This window comes from Rattus rattus, chromosome 11, assembly GCF_011064425.1.
Source record: "Rattus rattus isolate New Zealand chromosome 11, Rrattus_CSIRO_v1, whole genome shotgun sequence".
NCBI lineage: Eukaryota > Metazoa > Chordata > Mammalia > Rodentia > Muridae > Rattus > Rattus rattus.
Window position 1 is genome coordinate 71,094,298 of NC_046164.1, and position 25,481 is coordinate 71,119,778.

Consider the following 25,481-nt stretch of genomic DNA (forward strand, 5'->3'; position numbering starts at 1 on the left):
TATAAAACTAAATTAATAAAAAAAATTGCATGAGAGAAATAATAATCTGCAATTTCTAAGGCTGAATTTAGTTCTTTTGTTTGGTTGATTTCTGTTTTGTGGAGCTGGGGATCAACTCAGGACCTTGTGCATAGTACCTTGTACCACTAAGCCACATCCCATCACAAATTAATGACTTAATTTTTAAGTTCAAATTAATGTAGAGCCTCCCCTCTTTTTTGGGACATGCTTTTTAAATTAGGACTTGCAGGAGATCAAGAAGGAACTTTCCAAGACGGGTGATGAGAAATACATAGAAGAGTCTACAGCCAGCAAGAGGCTGTCCAAGCGGGTGCAGCAGATGATCGGGCAGATAGATGGCCTCATTGCACAGCTGGAGACCACGCAACAGAACGGCAAGCTGGACCCCGCTGCTGCGAGCTCCCCCACAGGGTAAGCAAGCCTCTATTCCAAAGTATAGCCCTTTGCCTCTCCCTGTCCGCCTCACCTGGGGCCCAGGGCAACCAGGGTTCCAGGGGTCTTTGCTCTTATTTTCCCTCCCTTCACAGCTCAGGTTCTGCAAACGCATGCTCATTTACCTAGATAGATCATCAGATCTGTCTGTTCCCTGCCTTCCCATCCCTTTGAGCTTTAGTCTTAACCCCACTTGGCTCCTGGTTCTTCAAACTGTCAGGCTCTCTCCTGCATCCTCCATTTTCTAACCCTGGTATTATGACACCATTATGGACAGTCTGCCTTCCTGAGCAGACACCAGGAAGTGGTGATATACTCCATGCTTTTGTGACCCCACTATGAGTAGACTTGCTACAAGTCCTGACCATTGACTCTACAGTGAGGGCAGGTAGGCACCGCTGGGCTCAGCTTCTACTCTAGGTCCTTGAATTGGTTGTTGGTAGCCTGGAAGACAGGGGCCTAAGGACTTGTGGTACTCCCCACTGTGGGGATATGCACATGAGTGTGGTGCCTGTGGAGGCCAAAAGAAGGCATCAGACCCCCTAGAGCTGGGGGTATAAACAACTGCGAGCCCCCAGACATGGGTTCTGGGAACCGAACTCAAGCCTTCTGCAAGTGCAGTAATTGATGCTTTTAACCACTGAGCCACTCTGCAGCCTCAAGACGTTTTCAGTTTTATGTGTATGTGTGTGTGTACGTGGTATGCATGAGCATGTGTGTGTGTGTGTGTGTGCGCGTGTGCGTGTGTGGTATTTGTATGTGTTCTATATTTGTAAGTATGTGTGTGTGCTGGTGTACATGCTTATGTGCACATGGAGGCTGTGAGCTACAAGCCCATGATCTTCCTATGCCTGCCCCTACCCAGTAGCACTGCGGTTATAGACACATGTGTGACTACTCCCAGCCTTTTACATAGGTTCTGAGGATTTGAACTCAGGTCCTCATGTAGTGAGAACACTGACAGCTGCTAAGCAACCTCCCCAGCTTCCAAGGACGCGCTCCCCAAGTGTCCATGCTCGCCTTGCATCTGGAAGGGAGAGGGGCTCAGGGGCTCACTGTGGGAGAAGTGCTGTCGTGCTGATGTTTCCAGTTCATGCATGATCAGAGTTTACGGGGGGAGCTGTGCGTAAGGCATGAAGCGAAGCACCTGGCCAATATCACATGTGGACTGCACTCCCCAGGGAGAGTGTCATCAGCGTCGACGAGCTCATCAGCGCCATGAAGCAAATCAAGCACATTCCCGAAAACAAGCTGATCAGCTTGACCTCAGCCCTGGATGAAAATAAGGATGGCAATATCAACATCGATGATCTTGTTAAGGTGGGTCTCTGCACACTGAGCCAGGCAGCCTGGCCGCTTTCCTGGTGTAGGGCCCAGGGGTTTGCCGAGCTGCTTATTCAGAGCTTTAAGACTATCGGGAGGGGTCTGGAGAAATGGCTGTCATTGGTTAAGGGTACTAGCTGCTCTTACAGAGGAATGAGGTTCAATTCCTACTCCCACATGGCAGCTCACAACAGTCTGTAATTCTAGCTCCAGAGGATCTGGCACCTTCACACACATGCAATAAATAAATCCTTTTAAAAAGAAGACTATTGGGGGCTGGAGAGACGGCTCAGTGGTTAGGAGCATCGACTGCTCTTCCAGAGGTCCTGAGTTCAAATCCCAGCAACCACATGGTGGCTCACAACCATCTCTAATGAGATCTGATGCCCTCTTCTGGTGTGTCTAAAGACAGCTACAGAGTACCTATAATAAATAAATAAATCTTTGAAAAAAAAAAAGACTATTAGGAAGTCAGGTTTGCAAGCCCAAGTGTCTCAGCCCTTTGCTCTCGTTTGAAATCCCACTGGAATTAAGAAGTTACTAAGTTCCAGACATACTGGTGAGATAAGAAAATGCACTCCTGACCTGCCACAGGTGCGCTCCAGCATGCTGCCTTGGACTGTTTCCGCATGTACCACAGGACCTTGCATCCCTATTAGATCTGAGGAACAGGGTAAACACCTCTGCCAGGACCCATTTTGGGGCCTCCTGAGACCGGAGAGACACTGAGTAGGTAGAGTTTACAGGGTGGCTAAGCTCCAGGCACATCAGCCCGCAGGACCTGAGTCGAGATCCAGCCTCTAGGGAAGTCTAGATTCCAGCCTACAAATTGTAAGTTATAGGTCATGGATTTGGGAGAGAAAATTTGCCACTGTCATCATGGTTCTCAGTATGCCTGGCAAGTTTGTGATTTTTCTATATATAGTCAGAAATATTGGTTAATTTCCTTTAGTTCCATTTTAAAACAGGCACCATCAGACATACATACTGAGCATTTTTTATGTTCTCCCCTCAGTCTGCATGGCAGGAGCAGATGTAACCCAATGCTCCAGGGAAGCAGTACCAGGGAAGCCATGTTCAGGGCAGGTCCCAGGCTTCTTGTAGGGTGGCAGGGCCATGCTGGCAGGAATAGGGAATTGACGCCATGCCCTCCCTGTGAAGTCTATGACCTTTGGAGGTCTGCGGCTCCAGTGGCAGAGCAGCAGGAGGAGCCCAGATACCCATAGCGTGCAGTAAAATGGCGAGTGCCCAGCCAAGAAGGGAGCTCCAAGGAGGAGGGGGGGTCCGTGCTGTCCCCAGAGCTGTTGAGGGCAGTGCAGTGGGGCAGCACCTCCTAAGTCTCCCTCCCTCTGTGTAGGTAATCGACTTGGTGAACAAAGAAGATGTCCAGATCTCTACCACCCAGGTAGCCGAGATTGTGGCCACACTAGAGAAGGAAGAAAAGGTGGAAGAGAAGGAAAAGGCCAAGGAAAAGGCTGAGAAGGAGGCAGCAGAAGTGAAGAACTAGAGCTGCCAGGCTCTTGGTCCCCCGGGGCCTGCCTTCATGTCACACCCACCATGGTGACACGGCACACGAGTGATTGCTCTGAGGTGATTTTTAGTGGCAAATCTAATATTTTGTCTAATATTAAATCAGAAACTTTCACAATGAAGCAATTTTTAATTTTCATCATTCCACGAAGATTCAGTCTGGCTGGAGCTGGAGAGTGTGGCTATCTGGACTCATGCCCTTGGGTTAAGGTACAGCTGCCTAAAGGATCATAGCCCCACACTGACCCCTGCCTCAGAGATGGCTCTGGCCGGGCCAGTAGGAAGGCATTTCTCTGTATATGTCCTTAGTGGATCAGGATCTGAGCAGCCTCCATCCTGAGAGGAGAATGAGAACCAGTGAGCTCCCAGCACGTGTGCGGAGCCGAGAGGATGAGCCTGCGTGTCCGCACAGGCCTCGGGGTAAGAGTTAGACACAACTGCAGGCTGCTCTGTTCCGAAGACACTGCCGTCAGGCTGAGGGATTGAGAGTCCTAAACGCCAGTGTACATAGATCTGTTTGTTCATGCCTCCACCGTTGTCTTAACTGCAGGTCCCTGACAGCAGTGTCTGTCCTGTATGGATTCCGAGGCATATTGACTAGAGCTCTCTCAATTCACCATTGATCGATTTCCACTTAGTAATTCTTTAACTGACCAGTACTGAATTTTCATACATGACCGTCCGCCTAATTCATGAGTAATTCCTAATAGAGTGGGTGACACACATTGAAGAAACCTTTGAAAATGAAATCTTTTCTGTTGGGCATCCACATTGCTGAGCAGGCATGGGGGAGAGAACTGACGTCTGCAACTTGAATCTACCTGAGGCTTTGTGTGGCCTTTGACGTAAATTTCAAGTCCTGGCTCACAGGACAGAGTGCAAGATGAGGCTTCACAGGGAATGTTGTAGGCTCAAGGCTCCAGCTTTAGCACAAATGCTCACAGCTGTGCTCTGGCCAAGGAGTGAGGAAGTGGCCCTGTGATGGACCACAGAGCCTTCAGCATGGCGTTCTCTGCCTGCCAACAGCTCACTGGCACCCCTCTGAGTGGACAGCCTAGAGCTCTTTGCTGAGTGGCCAGCAGCCTTTCTCATTTGGAAATGGCTCCTTGGACAGGCCAGGACTGGGTGTCCTGTAGCATCACCACCACCTTCACATTGTAACCCCATCCTTGGAGCACAGAGGAAGGAAGATCATCAGTTCAGCTTGGGCTATAGCAAGACCCTGTCCAGAAAAAAAACAAAACAAAACAAAAAACCTTCTTGACTCCAGACAGGATTCGGATCATGTACAGACAAACAGAGAAACAGCAACCAGAATGCAACTTTCTCAGTTTCTTGAAACTTCTTTCTTGACCGTTAAAGGAAATATATAATGCTAAGGAGAAATAGATGAGTCTTGCATGTAATCCTTGCAGAGTCACAATGAAGGAGCCTAGTGGCTCCATGGTCACATGTGAATCCTGTGTACCCTACGAGGACAAGATTATGGTTGCCAAATATGTCCCCACAGTAGAGGGTATCTCCTGTGACCAGCACTCTGGAGCCTGTCCTGTGTCTACCCATCATCTTCATTCTGTATTGTATCGCGGGGCACTGTCTGTGGCCTGTGCTGGCTGCTGCCGACTCAGGAATCCCCTGCTGTCCCTCCAACTGCCACTCTGGACTCTGTCCTCACAGGTCACGCCATCACCCCACCACAGGACCTTAGCAAGCACATGTGCTGGAAGGACTACCAGTGGATGCTTCTTGGTTTTTGAAGTTGTCCCCATATCTGTTTGCTTCGCTGCTGACCTTACCTAGTACAACTGAGTCAGGGTTAGAAATACCAGATCCATCGGGCAGTGATGGCAGCGCACGGCTTTAGTCCCAGCACTCAGAAGGCAGAGGCAAGTGGATCTCTTGAGTTCCAGGACAGCCAGGGCCACACAGAGAAACCCTGTCTTGAACCACTACCACCACCACCACCACCACCACCACCACCCCAAAAGAGAAATAGCAGATGCAGGACTGAGAACTGTAATCACCATCTCTCCAGCTCAAACTCAAGGCTGAGCGTTTGAAAGTTAGTTCGTGTCAACTCGTAACTGTCCTGCACCTCAGCGCTTGCCCAGGGCATGTGTGCAGGAGCTGAGCCATCTGCACCTCTTAAATGAAAGTACGGTTTCAACACAGGAGTCTGGTGTTCCTCTCTCCACTCCACACCACCGTCCCACACAGGCTCTGGGAAGCTGGCACCTGAATACCAGGCTTCTTCGGACTATTAACATCTTAAATGTGAAGGGCACCATCTAGTTCTTAAAAGCCATCTCATGGTCTTGCGTCCTAGGACCACAGTAAGGAGCAAGTTCTGTACCCTCTTCTGTCTTCCAGGGGTCCCAGAGCCTCACCTAAGTAATGTGTAGACATCTTCCATGTTCATGTAACAACCCAAAGTGATACTTCTGAACCCTGAGCAATCTACTCAAGAAATTGAATGGAAACTCAGACCACCTTAAGCTCTAATGATTGTGCTCTGACCACCAGGTGTGCTGAGATTTTAGTGGGGCTTGACTCTCCCCTTGGCCCCTAGGTGAGTGTCAGCTCACACTTGGGGGCTCAGGCCTTGGTTCCAGGCTCTTGACTTGTGGGACCTATCTGAGAAAGCCCTCATCCTGTGATACAGCCCTGTTTTGTAGAAGCTGACAAGGAAGGACTTCTTAGACTCTAGGCTAACCCAGGGCCCCGTGGGGCTAACAGGCTGCATGATGTTTTCTAAAGACCTGATGTAAGGATTGACTGAATAAAGTGCCACTGATGACTTGTCTGCTGTACAATTGATGTCCAGGTTGGGAGTTCCCATACCTAACCAGGCTCTCCCAGTCTGCCAACGCTTAGACCACCACAGACTAAGGCACCTCACAGCCCAATTTTTTCTTCTCATGAGCTGCACAGGGTGGGCAGGAGCTGAGACCTTGCTAAGGCACCCCAGGGAAATGAGGTCTGTGCCCACAGGAAACCAGCCCAGGGACAGAACCCAGCCATGGGGATGTGAGGACAGCGAGCCTGATGGACGCAGTTCCCCAAGCCCTACCTTGGTGCTTGCTTTGGGACCTTATCTGGGAGGAGGGTCTGGCTTTTGAGTTAACAGTATTCTTCATCTGATCTCATCAGTGACTGCTGCCCTGAGCCCAGGACACCAGCATGGAGTGCATGGCCTCCCGTAGCCATTCGTGGTGTCTTCTAGAATGCTTGATTGAGGTCACATTGGTCCCCAGGCTCAAGAGTACAAGTCTCAGGGCAAGGGTAGGAGCTGCTTGTGGATGAGGAAGGACAGTCAGTATCTAAAGGGCACAGCCCACCTACTGGCTCTGTTGAGAACAAAGCAAACATTTAGACAGTAAATTCAAGTCCCGACCCCAAGTGACTTGAGGAAAGCCTTGTGCACCAGGGAGTGGGGGTGTGATCGTGCCTGACTCTCTCACTGGAAAACAGGACATTTGACACACAACTGGTTTCTTCCCTTCTTGGGAAAATAATTCTTTCCACTTTTATGAATTCTATGTTTTGCCTGCAAGTATGTATGTGTGCCATGTTTACATCCAGTGCCCACAGACCAGGCTCTGTCCCCCGACACTGGAGTTGTGGATGGTTGTGACCATCCTGTGGGTCTTAGGAATAAAACCCAGGTCCTCTGCAAGAGCAGCAAGTACTCTTAATAAATCACTGAGTCAGCTCTCCAACTCAGAAGATCATTCTTGCTGCTGGTCCTCAGAACACTAGGACCTATCCCAACCCAGTCTGACAGCCAGCCACAGGCCAGTGGCTGTGTGCAGGAGTGTCCTGGGAGCCAGCCTGTTCCTGGTACCAGCTAAAGCAAGCCAAGAAACCATCCACCATCATTACTCCCCATGTTCAAAAGGCCAGGCAGTGGAATAGATTCCTCCAGAGGAGACTAGAGTTTGATGACAGCTTAGAGCCACTGGGCAGTGGCCACCCAGGAAACCCTGGTGGTACAACATCCTGACCTATGGCCCCTGCCTCTTTCAGAGTTTTCAGGTTGTCCCCGTGGACCAACCCCTTGGTGCTAGCTTTCCCTAGATGTAGATCGAGAGCCCTGCCTGGACTTGAAAAGGGCCTTCAGATTACCGTACAAAGCTATGCTCAGCATGACACTAGAGGGCGCTACAGGCTGCCACAGCTCTCTTGGGTTTCAGGGATTAAAAATGCCATCCTCCTGGTGCCACGCCCTACATATACTTGCACACTTGTGCTCGTATATGCACACATGCTGTTCTTCGGGCTTTAGTTAGATCCTTTAGCTGCCTTCTGCACAGTCACTATCATATGTGTGGCTCTGAGTCCCTGAAACTGTCTGGTGCCCCTCAAGAAGTTGCCGAGGGTGACCAACAGCAACACTAGCCAAGGCCTATAGTTTCCCCTAAAACCTGGTACCTCCCCAAAGATCCTTAAGCTCCTCTTTCAGTCTAGAGCCAAGACTCCAGTCATAAATCCCCTCACCTAGAAGGTGGACCCGATCCTAGCAAGGGATGAAATTCATTCAGCCCTCAGGTCTTCTCCCAAGGTTAGAAAGTACAACAGACAAAATGGATGTAGGAAGGAAACACTAAGTTCTCTCTGCGTTGTCCTGGAACTCATTACGTAGACCAGCTTTGCCTTACACTCAGAGATTGCCTACACCATGCCTGGCCCAGTGTAGATTGCTTAAACCAGGGGTTTGGCTACCTGCCTTTCCCCCAGAGGACTTTCAAATGTAAGTAAGCACCCTCTGTTCTCATGAGATACCTCCCGTCAGGGCAGTTAGGGGACTGAAGAGACCCAGAACATTTCCTCCACATACATATCCATGGTCCCCTCTATGGACACAACTTCCTTGCATCCTGTCCTTGGCACCTCTAGACTCTGGTAACCCTAAGCAGCCTGCCACTTTGGGCCACAGGAAGGCACCCCTGAGTCCAGCTGCCCTTACCCTGAGAAGGAAAAGCAAAGACAGCCCCTTTGGAGCCTGGGACCAATACCTTCTAGGGACCAGCCCAAGGCTGCTGAATCCCCAAGCGCTATTATCCCTCCTCCCCTGGGACATACCTCAGAACCTGTCCCCACAGGCAACAAGGACACACAGATGTACAGGTCTCACAACAAAAAGCAAGGCACTCATGGATATCAGAACCAGTTATCTTTATTTTTTGGAAAGTAAGTTGGCTGTGTTAACAAAACCACATTTGCCAGTGTGGGCTGAAAAACCATATGCTAGGCCCCAAGAAAGTCACCCTGAGCCACTGTCCTGACCCTGCTGGCTGACAGGCAAGGGACAGCCACCCAAGCCTAGGGCCCAGTAACAGTACAAACCGTAACAAAATTGCATTCAGCACTCTCTCCCAAGCTTTGAAAGGTAACAGTCTAGGCTATAAAAAGTCTAGGATCACTTCATAGGAAGTGTTAAGCCTACAGCAAAACAACTTGTAAAAACTCAATAAATTATAGATGGATAAACTTGTAACAGACATCCATTAACATCTGAACCTTCTTTGCAGGGCTAGCCCCTCCCTGGGCACAGGCCCCTGCCTGGAACACATAACAATTAGAATAATCTGTATGAAAAATACCAGTTCACCTTGAAATCTTTAAAAATCTTCTAAAGAAAGTCCCTATATAATCTAATCCCCCACAAAAGAGGGCCAAAGGAAACAAAATAAAAAAAAAAAAAATGTTCACTGGAGCCATGGCTAACTAGGAGAGTCGCTCAAGCTCCACGGGGCCACGTCCAGCCTTGGTGGGAGGCCAGACGCACGTTCTCAGCAACTCCCTAGATTCAGCATAAACCTCTTCAGCTGTTAATAAGTTACAACTTAAAATTTCTGCAATACCCTGGGACTAAACGCTATGAACCTGGGGTCGGGGACTGGAGCTCCGAGGGTTGATAAATAGCTTTACAAATATACAGGTCCAGATACAAACAACACTGCAGTGCCAGAAAAGGCCCCTGCTTCTCGGCCTGCCTGTGCCATCTCACTGGTGAGCCCCATGGGGTGTCTTGCTCCCTTGGGCCTCAGCTTTGCCTTTTTCCATATAGATATTCTTATATATATGTATGTATATATCTATATATATCATACACAACATCTATTTATATAAATGTACATTTTCCTCTGGAATAAACCTTTCTGATAGAAGTTATGGCCGCCCCCCCTTCAGGTACCCGTAATTTGAGGGACAGGATGGGAAGCGGGCAGCCTGGAGGTGTCGAGCTATGACTCACCCCAGGCACAAGGTGCCATGTAGGAGAGAGGCTTGCCACATATAAGAGGCAGAGCCTCCCTACAGGCTCAGCTTTGGGCACCAAAAAGGCCAAGGCCCACCCTGGACATGGAGTCCAGCCCTCTCTACAACGGTCCCTGTAAGGTAGCAGTGGGAGTGAGGAAGCCAGAACCCCACTGTCACACGGGGGGAGCCTCTTACATTCTCATTTGGTGCTCCTGGCCCTGGCCAGTCAGGAGATCATTCTACAGCAGTGCATGTTCCCCAGGGGCCTCTGCACCCAGGAGCCAAGGATAAACACGCAGGAAGTCTTGTCTATTGCTGGCCCATTGCACTGGGCTGACTAGGGTCCACTGCACACCAGCAGTAGCAGGGCGGGCTAGGGTCCGCGTAAACATTGGCTGGGGCTTGGTCTGTGGGACTGTCGGCCCTTCACGTCCGAGGTCCCCCATTGCTGGGTGGGCCTGGGGGTAGCAGGTCATGGGTGAACACAGAGTCGTCCCCGGACGAGCTGGAGCTAGGAGTATCTTGGCCACCTGGCGAGTACTGTTCAAATGGCACCGAGAGGTCCAAGTACTCCTGTTTGGTGGACAAGGCTGTCAGGATCATCCCTTAGCCTGCACCCCCTTCTATCCCACACCATCTATGTTCAGACTATGCCCCCTAAAGGCTAGTCCCTCCACTGGAACTCTAAGGAGCAATACCCACAGTAAGCAAGGCAGCCACAGGGAGGGCAGGACTGAGTGACACTTACGTCAGTTGATGTCACCGTGAGGATGCGGTCTAAATCCTCTACCAACTGCTTGAAGGTGGGCCTCTGTGAAGGCACTGCGTGCCAACATTCCCGCATGATCATGTACCTGTGGCAAGTACAGCTATGGGTCCCTGGCCTGCTGCCCATTCCCTCCTCATTGCACCCCTACCCATCCCAAGGGCCCTGGTAGGAATCCTGCCACCCCAGGGACTCGGTAGAGGGATGAGCAAGGCTCACAGGTCATGTGTGCAGTTGGCTGGCTTGTCCATGCGGTGGCCTTCTTTCAACAGCTTGAAAAGCTCTTCCACTGGGATGCCAGGATATGGTGACCCACCCAGCGTAAAGATCTCCCAGAGGAGGACACCAAAGGACCAGCTGCAGGAGAGTGAGGACAAAAAGCCCGTTACTCCTGGTGCATTACCATAGCAGCCCTGCACCAGGACACTCCACCGATAGGCAAAGTGGGGCACCAGGATAAGGAGAAGCCAGGGCTGTGCTTGTGGCCCAATGAGAGAACCAGGACCCCGAAGGCTGCAAAAGTGCCACTCATGTCCCATCTCCCTACCCCCCCATCCCACGTGGGGGGACACATACATCACTCTGGTGGGTGTAGACTCGGTCAAAAAGGGCCTCTGGTGCCATCCACTTCACAGGTAGCCGGCCCTGGGCAGAGGGAGAGGTGTTGGCTCTCGGGTGGGGCCTCCTGGTGGGACCCTACACCCCAACCATGCAGGAGCAGTGCTCACATTTGTGGTTTTCTTGTAGTAATCCAGGTTGTGCACATCTCGGGCCAGGCCAAAGTCCGCAATCTTCATCACGTTGTCCTCAGTCACCAGCACGTTTCTGGCAGCCAGGTCTCTGTGAATACACTGAGGAGACAAAAGGAACCTGGGCTAAGCCGACCCCTCCCCAGCCTAGGCAAGCTTGTCACCGGGTCTTCCATTCAGAGAGGCCCCCACCGGCCCTGGGCGCTGTCTCTACCCACCTTCTGGGAAGCCAAATACTCCATGCCCCGTGCCACCTGGTAGGCACAGGACACCAGGTCCTTGCAGGTGAGCTGTTCCTCTGGCAGCCTGCAGGCATCAAAGGAGTAGTCCATGCCTGGAGGCCGCCGTGCCCGAAGGAACTCTCGCAGGTTGCCCTTGGCTGCATACTCCACCAGCACATACAGGGGCCCTGGGAGCACAGGCACCTTAGAGATGCCGTGAGACCCCGGAGCCCCCTCCAGCAGCATGCCCACCTACCCCTGACCTACCACCCTGGGTGCAGGCCCCCAACAGGTTAATGATGTTCTTGTGCTTGCCAATCATTTTCATCATCTCCATCTCAGACACCAGGTCCGACAGGTCCTTGTCAGTGGCATCATCTGTGCCGGGAATGGGGGTGTCAGTGGATGGCCCCATAGCCCTCAAGTGTTCCTCTTTACTCCCCCGCCCACCCTCCTCACCTTTCAGCATCTTCACGGCCACGGTGACAGGCTTGGCAGTGCGGTCCTTGTCAATGCCAATAGCTTCTGCCATGACAACCTGTCCAAAGCAGCCTTCTCCAAGAGGCTTACCGAGTGTCAGCCTGGCCACAGAAACAGGCAGTGAGTGTGTATCCAACCCTCATTATCTCAGAAGCCCTAGGGGCATTTGCTCATAAAAACTAAGAATGACCCCTTCTCAAACCTCACCCTGGAGTACCTCAGGAATACCTCTAACAGGCCCCTGCCCGGTAGCCACCTAGCCCCCAACCCCAGAACCCCGACCAAGTACACATTGTCCCTCACCACCACTGACCGGGTCCTGGATAGCTCCCACTTGGGGTCAGCAGGCAGCTCAAGTTCAGAAACATTGGCCAGGACAGGACCTTCTCCTGAGGACAGCCGGGCAATCCGGACGAGAGGTGTGTTGGAGTTCATAGAGGAATTAGATTCCAAGGACACCTGCTTGGGTCATCAGGACAGGTTGGTACCACACAACGTGGGCTGGGCATTGGGAAAGGGGTGGGGTGCTGGAGCCTCCGGGATGGCAAGGTCAAGTCTATGAGGCAAGGCCTGGGGCCAAGAAAGGGGCTGGCTGCTCTGACTTCTACACGGTGGTAACTGAAGGCAACTAAAAACGGGCTGCCCCCCAGAGTAACTTGAACCCCACATGGAGATCAGAGATAAGGAGGTACGAGCCCACCCAACCACAGAGAGGTCTGTCTCAGGCAGGCCCCAGGCCCTGCTGGGACTCTAGGAGACTCAAGGCAGGACAGGGAGCTCAAAACCTGGTATCTACTTTCTGTTACCTGTCGCTTAAGCGGGAAGCGAGAGACCTTGTGCACGGTGGGCGAGCCCAGGCCCTTCTTTGGGGGACTGCGCAGGCGGCAGAGCGTCACTGCCGCCACCACCAGGATGAAGAGGAAGAAGCCCACCCCGTAGCTGAGGACACCTGCGTACACGCTGCCAGCCTCATCAGCTTCCATCAGCTCCTCCTCGGCTGCAAAGATACAAACTTTGGGGCCTCATCCAGCCTTTTCAAACTTTCCCCTCTGGCCAGAACCACAGGTCCCAGTGCGGGAGGGACATCTGAGGAGAGTCAGCAGGGACCACACCCAGGAGAGAAGCCCAGCAGAGCCAGGAGCACCCACACCGCTACCCAGGCACCCAGGAAATGCCAGAGCTCAGATCAGGACTGTAGGGGAAGCCCCGCTAGAGAACGAAGAGGCCCTTGCAGGACCAAGATGGGGCAGGTTCATGTTCCCATACCAAGCACAAGGCCTGGGTGAGTTTCACAGGATGGGCAGCCATAAGCCCACCCCCCGGCCGCAGTCCCTGGCAGCTTTGGCATGTCCTGAGACAGCACCCCAAGAAGACAGGTGCAGCGTGAGCAGCAGCAGAAGCCAGTACCTGGCAGCACCACCAGCCACGCAGAGTGATGGGAAAACCCGATAGAATTGCCCGCCAGGCAGGTGTACTCCCCCGCATCCTCAAAGGTGACATTGTGCAAGGACAGAACCTCTAGCTCCCTGTCGGTGGTGTTAGCGCCTGCAGTCTACAAAGAAAGAACAGAGCGCGACAGACGAGTGCCAACACCTCCCTTTGGGTACCACAGCAGTCCACATGGAGATGATCCAGCCAGGCTGCAAGGAAAACGCCAACGCCGCCGCCACCACCACAACCTTGGCCACCACCATGGCCCTGCCACAGCCACGGAGGCCCAGGGCCCTCTGCCTCCTGCACCGAGGCACTGAGCCTGAAGCCAGTCCCTCCACCAGTGGCGAGTCCTCTGTCCCAAGGTGAGCAACAGGCAGGTGGGCAGCACAGTGCCACACAAAGGCCGCATGCAGAGTTAGTGCAGAAATAGGGGAGATGCAGATGAAAGGACGGGCAGACAGATGGACCAGATGGGAAGCCACAAGGCATCAGCCAGCCAGGGATGGGTGCAAGGTCGATGCTCTCACACAGCGCACGCAGGACGTGGCCCCTAACAGGCTCTAAAGATCTTCTAAGCTTGCAAGTGAGGGACGCAAGAGGACAGCACAGGCCTTGGGGGAGGGGGCTTGGAAGCAGACGGTCAGTCAGCGGTGACTGGGGGCAACCAGTATTGTTGAGGCATCACAGGTAGAGTTGGAGCCACAGGCAGATCAAGCAGGACGGGTCGTGCAGGGCATGCAGGCAGGTGCACGGCTGGGGCATTGGAGCTGGAGCTCAGCGTGCCAGGCAGGCATGGGACAGAGTTGTTACCTGCTTGGGGCCCGTGAACACGAAGCCAAAAGGCCTTCTCGGCCACGCCTATGAAATTGGTGGCTCGACAGAGGTACTCGCCCCCGTCCCGCTCCGACACATTGGCCAGGCGGAGGCGTGCGTCTGCCTCCACATTCTCACTGATCCAGGACTGCGGGGACAAGAGACTGGGCTCAGGCACACCCCGAGCCAGCTCCAGAAGGACGTGAGGATGAGGCAGGGCAAGGGACCCCAAAGACGGGCTGGGGGGCTGGGCAGCACCCGGAAAGCTGCCTGGGGAGGAGGCACATCATGGCAGGGTAAGGCATGGCTTCAGAAAGAGGCCTTCCCTCCATGTCTGCCACCACAGCTACACGGACATGCTTACACACACACACATACAGAGAGTAGAGGAGGAGAGAGAAAACCTGTAACCCACAGCCTCTAAACGCCCCCACCCCACGGGTCATTTTAGGGCCACCAGCTTATTCTCATGAACATCCACACCCATGGTGAGAGGCACCCCAGTGGCCTCTTTCTCAGCAGCCGGGATTCCCGTTCCAACTGTGTGCCTGGTCCCCTCCCCAACCAGACCTCCTTGTCTCTCAACAACTGTTTTCTTTGGGCTTCCAATGTGGCAAAGTCCTGACTGGGGTACAGTCTGAGGGAGGGCAGGACAGGGCCAGTGCTATATGCAAGCAGATGACACCGGCCAACCCAGGCCAGCTGGAGAGTGTCTAGCCAGTCCCCTGGGGTCCAGAGGGTTCATCCTCCTGTCCTGGGCCACCATAACTGTCACCCAAGAGAAGACTTCTGCAGGCTCAGCCCTTGGAGCCAAGTCCCATGGTACAAGTAACACAGAGCCTGCCTAGAGCTCAGAGCAGGTGACATGCACTGGGACGAAACTGCCCCTTCTCACAGAAGCTCCAACACCTAGGTAAATCCCAACATATCCCTTGGACGCGTATGGACCAAGGCCAGGGCAGCCCCAGCTGAATCACCCACCAAGCCACCCAGCCACCCAGCCACCAGCTGGCATTAGCACCTACCTTGAGTACAGTGACGTAGGGCGTGCCGTCAGGGCCCACCTTGCTGCCATTCACCTCCACATGCTTCAGCCACTGGATGTGTGGCTGTGCGTCGCTGTACACCTTGCAGTGGAACTCCACGTCGCTGCCCAGAACGGCTGTCTGGTTGGCCGGCAGCCCAGCCTGCAGGATGGGCCGGTGTGGGGAGCGCTCTGCAAGAGGCAATCAGGTCAGGGGGCGTCGGGCTAAGGGGCCCAGGGATGCCCTGCCTTAGCCACCCAGCCTGGCCCTCACCCAGCACATCCAGGGTGTACGTCTGCCGGATGCTGCCAAACTTGTTCTCAACCACGCAGGTGTAGTTGCCGCGGTCAGAGGGCACCACACTTTCCATGACCAAGCTCCACTGCTGGTGCCGGAGCTGCGGGTAGTTAATCCGTGAGTACACGCAGGCTAGACCTTGTCTCCAAGCCCCTCGTCCAGTGCCCTTTCCCAGACCTACCTTGATGCCCCCAATGCGGTGCTCCCCTCGGAATTCTTTGCCGTTCTTCAGCCAGGAGATGGAGGGGGTGGGGTTGCCGGCAGCTGGGCAGCGGAAGCGTACAGTGTTTGCAGCTGGCACGGCCAGCAGTTTCTTATCCATACGCTCTGGTCGAGTCCAGTAAGGAGCCCCTGATGGCAGAAGTGCCCGTAACAGCTGTAATCAGTGCCTTCCAGAACTTTCCCTGCCTGTTCACAGCTCTATCCTGTTTCCCCTTAGGTATTGTCCTCTGCTTTCCCTGAACGGGCTCTCCCCGAGCCTCGACGCTGCACTTAAACTTGCCCTACTCTCAGGTTTGAATATATCCTCTCTTTGCCCTTTGGTGCAGGCTCACAGGTGGAGGTCCCCAGAAGGTGGACCCCAGTAGGATGCAGATCCTGGGAGGCAGCTAGGCCAGGTCATCCCACCAGTCCTCAAAACCGAGCGAGCTAGCCTCTGCAGTGCCCAGGCTGTGCTTCCCCACACTGAGCGCTGATTCCTCTGGGCTGGGTGGAGAAAGCCACCCTGCTGGGACTCCTGAGGCAGCTGAGGGACAGAGCAGGGATCCGGGACAGAAGAGGGAGGCAGGGCCCTTCTGCAGTGACCTCACTATACTCTTCAGAGGACCATGTGCATCTGCGGGCGGAGGGGCCACTGTGCAGGGGAAGAGAGAACAGTCTGCCTATGCTGCCCAGGGGCCCCTCCAGGCTGGGCTGCCCTCCCAGGCTCCCAGGGTGGCCAGCAGTGACCTCATGATGCCCACCACCAGCAAGGTCCAGAAGGTGATCCTTCAGTCACCTCAGCCCAAGCCCATATCGGGTGTAAGCACCAAATACAGCCTAGATAAGCCAGGAAGGCAGAGCACACACAAACCAAGAACAAGGCCACATAATGTGGCTGGGGCGGGAGCCGGGGGCAGGGGGCAACTGGGTTAGAAATCTTGCTCTGAGCCACCTGGTAGCCAAAGGGAAAAGGGAAATGAGAAGCCAAACAACTCCTCAGGACAGTAGCCTCAGTTGGTGTCACTGCTAGATTCCTATGTAGATTCCACTCTAAAATCTCTTACACGTCCCTATACCCACTCTCCTTGCCCCCACACAGACTCGTCCCTATTTTCCCATAAATTCTGTTTGACTGCTCTCAACACCTTGTCCACTCTTCCCCAGACGTCTCCGAGTGGTCCAAGTACTCAGTCCAAATAACCTAGTCTCCAAGTTATAGCCACACACACACACATTCCCTCTGCGATGCCCTCTTTACGATGGGTACCTCAGCATGGCACAGCCACTGTCCCCTCCTGCAGCCCTGAACCAACAACCACTAGTGCCCTCAATCCCTGGATCTACCTGTCCTCAGCAACAATCTGAGCTCCTGCTCCTGGGCACTGTTTCCTGGTCTACCCACCTATGGCGGTGTTCCCATCAAACCACCAGAGAGGCATCCCAGCCCCAGCAGCTCAGCGTGTGCCTAGGCTCTCTCACCTGTGTCTTCAGCCACGTCCTCCCCATCTTCGTCATCTCCTGAGGACGGAGCATCTGCAAGTTACAAGTGGGGGGTTCTGTGACACCCCTATATCCAAAGACCTGCTGCTTCCCATTCCTGAGTTCCACTGCTCTCCACCCTTCAGGGCCCACTGCTCCTCCTCCCCTTGGGGTCCTGTCTTCACAAGGCCATTTTTTCAGAAGGCGCCTACTTAGGGGTACCCCCTCCTTTCTGTCAACAGCCAGGGGCACTCTTAGCCCAAGGATGATGCAGCCACCCTGCCCAGGAGTGTCCCGATGTCCCTGGCTGTACAGCTGTTCGGCACACCTTGCAGCCCCACCCACCAAGCACTTACCTGTCACGCGCACGCTGAAGTGGCACAGCACACGCCGGGTTAGCCGCTGCTGGCAGCTGTAGACCCCCGCATCCTCATGGGTGGCGTTTAGCACTTGAAGCCTCTGAGGCCCCACCAGGATACGGTGGGAGGCCACCAGCCCCGCACCGTCCTTAGCCCAGACAGTGGGGCCTGTGGGGACACCTCCAGGCGGATGGCAGCTCAGCTCCACGGTGTCCCCACTGCCGAAGGCCACCTGCTCCTGCTGGCTAGGTTCAGGCCCTGGAACCTCTGTGGAAGAAACGGTAAACTATGACACAGGGTCTCCAAAGCAGCATGCAGGGGGCCCAACACGTTACTTGGCGAACACACTAGCAAAGGCTGTAGTAGGTAAGTGAGGGATGCGCTCCTGGAGCCTGGGGGCATCCGGTCTGCCAATGGTCTGTGCTAAGGTTGCTGGCTCTGCCCTGTAGGAGGAAGCTGTCTCCCAAAGACGAGGTGGAAGAGGCACAGCCACCCTAATACCTAAGTCACCTTAAGGTGCCAAGGAGGGTTTCGGACAGCTCTGGGGTGCAACACCTGCCCGAAATGCCTGAAGCCCCAAGCTCATCCCCAGTACCACAAAAAAGTCACCGTTCTTCTTCCTCTGATCCCTCCACCATTTGGAAATGTAAAATCAGTCCTTAGCTCACAGGAAGGCAACACAAAAGCAGGTTGGAGACAGGCTGTCCTTCCCTGGCCTTTGGCTCAAAGCTCAGAGAAAGAATAGGGAGCCCTTTCAGAGCCCTCTTTGCACCCAACCCTCATCTTGGCTTCTAAACCAGTTTGGATGGACAGCCAGGGAACAGAACATACTTTAACAACAGGAAAGAGAAAGCTAGGTATGGTGGCTCGCACACTCAGAAGGCTGAGGCAGGAGGATTGCCACAAGCTCAAGACCAGTCTGAGACGGTTCCAAAAATAAAGTCAAAATAAAAGAGAGCGAACACCACAAGATCATGTAAGAACATGGGTGGGCAGCTCTTGCTTGCATACACCATAGGGCTGCTGTCTGTGGGAGCTGTGCATGTCTAACCAGGGGCGGAAGTACACCAGCTGGGGGATCCTCGGACAGTCCATGCCTTGCAACTTACATGCCCATCTCACTTAGCAGCCAGCTAGGAAAATATGACAGACAGACATTAAGGACACTATTCTCCAGCTGGAGAGGTGGCTCCGGGGTTAAGAGCACTGACTGCTCTTCCAAAGGCCCTGAGTTCAATTCCCAGCAACCACTCACAATAGAATCCAATGCCCTCTTCTGGTGTGTTTGAAGACAGCTATGGTATATACATATACATATACATATACATATACATATACATATACATAGATCTTTTTTTAAAAAGGATACCATTCTGGTCTCTTAGGTCTCTCTCTAGTCAGTGGACTAGAGAGACCCATATGAGCTTATAGGGTGGCTGAAGACATGGGACCCCCGCTTCACAAATGAGGACCAGGTTTGGGGGTGGGGTGGGGTTGTTAGAATGGCCATATGAGCCAAGTGAAGCCAGGCACCCATCCTGAGGGCTAAGAAACTGGAGTAGCATAGCTCCTCCATTAGGCAGACACAGGTAATACACCTGCCCCCTGCCCAGGTGCTGCCCAGCTCATAGGGAGCCCTCGGGGACACACCACCAGCTGGGCTATCTCCCCCAGGCTCCCCTGCCAGAACTTGACAATGCCCATCACAGGGCAGCTGGGCTCGGGGCCCAGGACAGGAGTGGGTGGTCCTGCTAAGCAGACCTCCTTCCTCAGATCCAGCTGGACTGGCTATAGTGTCACTTGTCATTCCGCCGACGCATGGCCTAGATTCGAGGCCCAGCTGTCCACTCTGGCCACACCAGTCCTTAGGCCCAATTCTGTCCATCCCAAAGACAGCCCACATGCTCAAAGTCCACCAGGATTCTATGACAGACAGAGGGAACCATATATCCCCAAATATCCATGCAGCTCACGTCCTTCAGAACCCTGCAGCTTTATGGTGTCCTAGGTAGGTTCCAGAGCCAGGGGCCTACTATCCTGACTCCAGCTCTCCAATCCCGCTGCCATGCCCTGTGGGGACCACCCAGTGCTGGAAGCTGCTGGAGTTCTCTGGCCACAGAAGAGCAAGAACAGGCTGGTCAATAGCCTCAGGCCAGGCCTTGGCCCAAGGGCAACAGCCAGTTGGTTCCAGTTTGGTCTGGGCAAGACAACCGGTCAAGCTATTCACACAAGTATTTGCTTTAACCTTATCCAAGATGGGAGAGAACATGGCGGCTCCCAATCCAGACCTTGGAGATGGCTGGAAGTATAGGGTGGCGAGGGAGAATGGTTCAGTCAGCTCAAAGAGCTGACCTTTGATCTGTCCATCCATCTTGTCCATTAAGAGCTATATGAAACCAGACATGGGGGGGGGGTGCTTGGGCAACAACATATCCACCAACAACCACCACAGAGTTGAGGGGAATTTATGGCCTGAGTCAGGTATGGACAAAGGAAGGACAGTGCTTGGGACGACTGCAGAATAAGATACAGTAGACCCTATTCTGAGGCAGTAGAAGCATAGCACTGGCCAGGCAAACTCCTATACCATCAGCCTCCAGGAACACACGAGTTAACTCCCTAGGCCCCATCAATAAAGGAGCCAAATGCAGCCCACAAGCATGGGTATTTCTGCTGTGTCCTTTAAGGGGGCAATGTCCCTACCACACGGATTCCATAGCCCCTATCCTCATTGCTACACGGTACAAACATGGACCTGGGTACCATAGGCTCACCATGTCCCAGTCAAGTTGTGCTGGGCCAAGGGTCTCCTAGATTGCCTCAGTTTCCTCCACTATGGCGTGCCTTGCAGACCTAAGGTCCAGAAAGACCTAGCTAAGTGTCTGAAGCCTGTAGAAATGAGTGTGGTGGTGAGACGCACCTACGTTAAAGCTCCTTGACTCAAACAATGCAGAGAGAACATAACTGACCAGCAGGGATGTACCCCCTGCCTGGAGGACTCAATAGCTCTGGTCACTGCTGTTGAGACTAAGAGGACACTACAAAACCAGCATCAAATCCAGACCCAGTCTGAGGTTGGTCACCCTAAATAACTCCAGGGACTTGGACTTTGGAGCAAAACCAGGACACAGATCGGAACGACACCTGCTTTGATAGTGAACACAGCTGGTGTGGGAGGTATGGCCAGGAGTATGAGGAAAATAACCCAAGCGAAAGGAAGGGTGCCCCAAGGGCCCTGAAGCCAAGGGTCTCCCGTCTTCCTCCTCCCCTCTCCCCACCATTCCACCTTAAGACATTCCAATTTCCACACTTTGTTATAAAAGTCAAGAAAGAAAGATAGAAAAAAAAAAAACAGAAAGAAAGAAAAATCCAGAGGCTGGGCGGGCTAATGAGGGCTTACCGGGGATTATCTGGTTTAATCCCCAAAACAACCCTGCCATTACCAGTCCTCTCTAGCAGGACAGGTGAGGAAACTTACGTTGTAGGGGAGTACCCAAGCCAAGGTAGGCCCCAAACCCAAGTGGCTTTGTTCACAGATCAGCAAATTCTCAACCTGGCAGGTCACCTCTCCCCAAGACATCATCTACCCCCTAACCCGGGTAACTCGTTTTCTTTTTAGGTGCTACTGAAAAAAAAAGCGGGGGGGGGGGCGGGGGGTTCCAGATCCCAAGTGAAACCTGGGACCTGGGGGGGACAAGGTGATTCTAGGCTCGATATAAGATCTAAAGCTTCAGGGTCTAAGATCAGCCCAGGTTAATGAACCACCGGGAGGGCCAGCAGGGCTCAAAGTCCAGCCTTCCGAGCGCGGGGGAAGGTGGGGTACAAGGGAGGAGGAAGGCCCTGCTTCTGCAAGCCGGCCTGGGGGTCAACCTCTGGACCCCCTACGTTACTCTCTCCAAACTAAGCACACCAGCAGGGCTTCCCTCACCAAGGGCGGCCAGGTTAGACTGGGACCTAGCCCCGCCCCACAGCCCTTGACCCCAGCCAGCTCCAGCTTGGTAATTTATGTTCGTAGGGAAAGCGCCAGCCCGGACCTCTGTAAACTTCACCAGGTCTTTGTATTTTTACAGCCCGGCCCATCTCGTTAAGGAACCGGATTAAGTTTATTGGCCTATCAATTCCCTACCTGTCTCACCAGCTCAAACTCAGAAGTGAAGGGCAGGCGCACATCCCACCGATCCCTGGAGGCCTGGCTCAGCTTCGGTTCCCGCAGCAGGGTCGTGCCAGGAGGCCACCGTCACTGCCTGGAGCACAGAGAGGATGTGCGCTCCGCCCCGCCGCCCCTACCCGAGCTCACTGACACCCGACGCAAAGAGTAATATCTTCATCTGAATGCACATGCTAATGTGGTCCCTCCGCCGGCCATTCGGCGCCCGGGAAGCTAGGCAATCGTAGCAGGCGCTAAAAGCGCGCGCTGACCTCCCGACCGCCTCTGTCACGCCGCTGAAAGACACGCACATTCAAACTCCCGGCCCACTTTCATTCATAAAAAAAAGAAAGAAAGAAAGAAAGAAAAGAAAAAAAATGACATTGTTCCAGGAGGCTGCAGCCGCTGGAGAGAGGGGCGCGGGGGCGCGGGAGGGGCACACCGCCATCTGCCTCCTCCCGCTGCGCCCGCCGCACTCGCACCTCCCCGAGAGGCAACGCCGCCATCAATGCGCGGTCTGTGGCCGCCGAGGTACAAAGGAGCGGCTGTTCGGGCCTCAGCTCGGGTGGGGCAACAGCTTACCGAGCGAAAGCCTCCCTTCGCGCGGCCTCCCGCCAGACCGCTGCTCTGCTTTGCCACGCTGCCACCGGGCACAGCCGGGGGCCGCGCGCGTCGCACCTCCGGGCGGCCGCGGGACGCAGAGCGGACCGTGGCTCCTTTTCGTATCCTTGGCTTCCAGCCCCGTTTGAGGGCACTCAGTGTCCCATCGGACTTTGGCGGCCAGAGGACTATCTAGGCGGTGCCAAGATCCTGGGACAACCGCCCCTCATCTCCCAGCGTGCGGCCTGCAGGGCGGTCCGTGCGCGTCCCTGGGAACCGACCCCTCAGGCAGCGTACGGGATAAGAGGGGAGCGGCGGCACTGAAGCTGTCACCTTGTCATGCGAGACACTGAGAGCCGAGCTTTGGCTGAGATACTACTATCCACTCCGCAATGTCGAGCCTTCCTTTAGCAGAAGCAGAGCAAGAACTATTCCGGGAGGATGGCGGAACCAACAACCAGGCACTTTTCGTCCTCTCAAATCCGAGAAGCAACAATAGGCATCGTGGGAAGTCAGCTTGCGCGCCTTCCCGACGCACCTCGGCCTGGGACCACCGCCACGGCGCACCGCTCCCCGTGACGCCTCGCACTTGGGTGGTGGCTCTCAGCCTACAGACACCCCCATAAACTGCCGCGTCCGAGCTGACAGCGATCTGCAGGCCGGGGGACAAAACCCAGGCGCACTGGCCCCTGTGGTAGTACTCAACCCGATGCCCCTTCCTCACCCAAGGGCTGTTCGCTGATGCCAAAACCCCTAGAGTCCAGGGCCGGTTACCGGAAAAACAGCTTGGGTCCGTCCTTACCTGCCGCTCTCCGCCCAACTCGCTGCTCTGGACCGGGAGGCTCGGAAGTAACTCCAGCCACGACCGCCACGCAGAACACTAGCACGCAGGCCGGGACTACCATGGCTCCGGAGCTGGGGCCGTGGCGTCCTCAAGCGGTGCGCGCCGGCATGCTGCAACCCCCCACGCCCGGCTCCGGCGCCGCTGCGGAGACTACAGGAGAAGAACACTGAGTTACTCCGGAGGGCAGCGGGGAAGCGCGGCCTCGCTCCTGAGTCCGGACCCCGGCCGCCCCGCCCGCCCGCCCGCCGACTCCTAGCTCTCCCGGGCTGCCTGGCGCCGGCCGCCTCCTCCCAGCCGCGGTTCCTCCCTCCTCCTTCCCTCCCTGGTTGCCGCAGAGCCCTCCCAGGACGGCCGCAGTAGCCGCAAACTTTCCAGAGCGGGAAGCCCGAGCCTTGCCTGGCCTCCCCGCACTTACAGACTGCTCCACTTCCAGCCCATCGCACCCCCTGACTGCTTCTGAGCCCGCCCGGCCCCTCCGAGCGCCAGCGGAGTCCTTCACACCAACCTGGCCGCCGCCGCTAGAGCCCAGCTCACCACGCGCGGCTCCGGCTTCGGTTCTCGGCCGGCTCTTCCAGGCTCTCCTCTGTCCCAGTGGCCGGCCGCCCACCGGTGAGTCCCCTCGCCGGAGCGGACCGCACGGCGCCAGCTGCTCCCGCCACCCCCGCTGCCACAGCGCACTGAACTGGGGCTGCCCGGCGCGCAGCAGCGGGGGGGGGGGGGGCTGCTCCCGCCACGCCCCGAACACTCCCCTTCCCCGGCGGCCAAGGGGCGGGGGATCCGAAGAGGCGTGGTCAGGCGGGGGCGCCGGGCGGTCCCGGAGGGCGTGGGAGCCCAGCTGGGGCGGAGCGGGCGAGGCCAGGGTCGCACACTCGACCCCTCGAAGCAATGCGGAGCTCAGGACTGTCTACCAGCACGCTTCTCCAATAGTGCTGTGCTCAGGGGCTCAGAGGGTTGACCTCGGTGGGGGTCCAGGTGTTAGGGCATCTTCACAGTGAACCGGCCCCTGAGCTGAACCCTGTGCAAAGAGCGCTAAATGCTTAGATGCAGAGCCCGACAGTATTCTGGGAAGACAAATAACGTGTGAAGAGACCTTTCAGTGAAGGATGGGGCAGAGTTTACATGATGGAAGACACAGGGATTGCACCCTAGAAAAGGAGGACATGCTGCTGTATTTATCAAACCGACCAGTGGCCCGCATCCTTCTCAGGAATGATAGCCACACTTCCCCCAAGAACACACAGGTTTGGAAGAAACTTACCCAGCCTCAGAATAACAAGAAGAGCTGAGGATACAAAGTAGGGGAGCCTGCCCTGCCCGAGGGCTGCCTGAACTCCAGCCTAAAGATGCCCTAGCACAGCACACCCATCTTGGGGACACATTCCATCTGGGGAGTGTCACACTGACAGCTGGTCCCTGGAGGATCAACCTGGTCACCCCATCGTGCTGGTGAGCTGTAGGTCCTGCCTGGCAGAACTTCTGTGACAGCAACCAACACCACCCTGTGACTGATGGCCTCTGTATCTACCCTCCCAATGCAGGGAGCCTTGTCTCATTTTCAAACTCCACAAGGTCTGATGAGGCCTATGGGAGCCAGATACCTGGGGTCTTGGCTCAGTGCTTCTGCCCAGTCTGGCTGTGTGTGACTCGAGGGACTTTACACTGTCAAAAAAAAAAAAAAAAAAAAAAAAAAAAGGCAAGTGGGCCATGAAAACACTTCGCTGGCTCACTGATCGCTCTTATCTTTCCCAGAGAGCTGAGCAGGGCCCTGCCCCCAGAGCCCTCATGCAATCCCGTGTCCACTCAAGAGCTGGGCAGCTCTACCGACTGTTACTCCTACTCTAGCCAAGCACCCCTCCCTGCAGACTGGCTAGACTCCAGTCCTGGGTTCCCATGACACCCCCAGGCAGCTGCCCACAGTCCCTCTCCCAGGATGCCACCCCAGGGGGTCATAGCAGACATTCTCCCCTAATCTATTGGCAGATTAGTTATCAGTAAATGAACCAGAATGTGAGCTCTGACCCCTGTATCCACCCCCTTCGCCTGGAGGATTTACCAGAACCCTCCACGCCCTGCAGCAACCAGGAGCTGAGCATCCCTCCAAACGGCAACACTTCTTTTATTTCTGAGATGACCTCCTTGCTAGAAATACCCAGTCAGGAATCTCAGACCACTGCTGGCTGTTCTCTGAACCCCACGGCCCCACAGACCATATATCTCTCAAGCTACCTTGTTTTCCAATGGGCGACACATGCAGAAAAGAGGACTCCAGACAGGGTACTTCTGCTCCTCTGATCCTCCCCCAAGCCTCTGGCCTGACATCGGCCAGCTCTTGCAGACCCCTGCTGAACTGCAGCAGCAGTGTGGGGAATTAGCCCCCTTGGTCAAAAACTAGCTGTGTGGGGCTCACAAAATGCACTCTGGTCTTGAGCCTCCTCAGATTAAAATTAAAATCTGGTGGTCTTAAATTTACCTTCCCAGGGTTGGGGATTTAGCTCAGTG

The 25,481-nt window shown here is 54.7% G+C and overlaps 2 protein-coding genes across 4 annotated transcripts in view; one reads left to right on the plus strand and one right to left on the minus strand.

The window, feature by feature from the left end:
- Positions 1–6,116, plus strand: part of Letm1 (leucine zipper and EF-hand containing transmembrane protein 1) — a 42,882-nt gene extending 36,766 nt beyond the window's left edge. Inside the window, exons 12-14 of the mRNA XM_032916040.1 lie at positions 242–432; positions 1,635–1,773; positions 3,134–6,116. Coding sequence (XP_032771931.1) covers positions 242–432; positions 1,635–1,773; positions 3,134–3,283 — 480 coding nt within the window. The 3' untranslated portion in view covers positions 3,284–6,116. The remainder of the gene's footprint in view (positions 1–241; positions 433–1,634; positions 1,774–3,133) is intronic.
- A 2,346-nt stretch (positions 6,117–8,462) lies between these two features.
- On the minus strand, positions 8,463–23,166 carry Fgfr3 (fibroblast growth factor receptor 3). Of its 3 annotated transcripts, XM_032916141.1 has the most exons (17): positions 22,941–23,166; positions 17,389–17,658; positions 17,033–17,086; positions 15,534–15,703; positions 15,329–15,452; positions 15,056–15,246; positions 14,028–14,178; positions 12,590–12,780; positions 12,097–12,242; positions 11,763–11,884; positions 11,571–11,681; positions 11,301–11,491; positions 11,062–11,184; positions 10,908–10,978; positions 10,553–10,690; positions 10,316–10,421; positions 8,463–10,140 (listed from the first exon to the last, which is right to left on the minus strand). In XM_032916141.1, exons 1-17 carry the CDS (start codon positions 23,041–23,043, stop codon positions 9,994–9,996), a joined length of 2,409 nt encoding a protein of 802 aa, XP_032772032.1. In that variant the 5' UTR covers positions 23,044–23,166; the 3' UTR covers positions 8,463–9,993. The 3 variants fall into 3 exon arrangements, with proteins under 3 accessions (XP_032772032.1, XP_032772030.1, XP_032772031.1); XM_032916139.1 differs by lacking the exons at positions 14,028–14,178; positions 17,389–17,658; positions 22,941–23,166 and adding an exon at positions 13,191–13,335 and having other exon boundaries at positions 12,584–12,780; positions 17,033–17,087; XM_032916140.1 differs by lacking the exons at positions 17,389–17,658; positions 22,941–23,166 and having other exon boundaries at positions 12,584–12,780; positions 17,033–17,087.
- Positions 23,167–25,481: the final 2,315 nt, after the last annotated feature.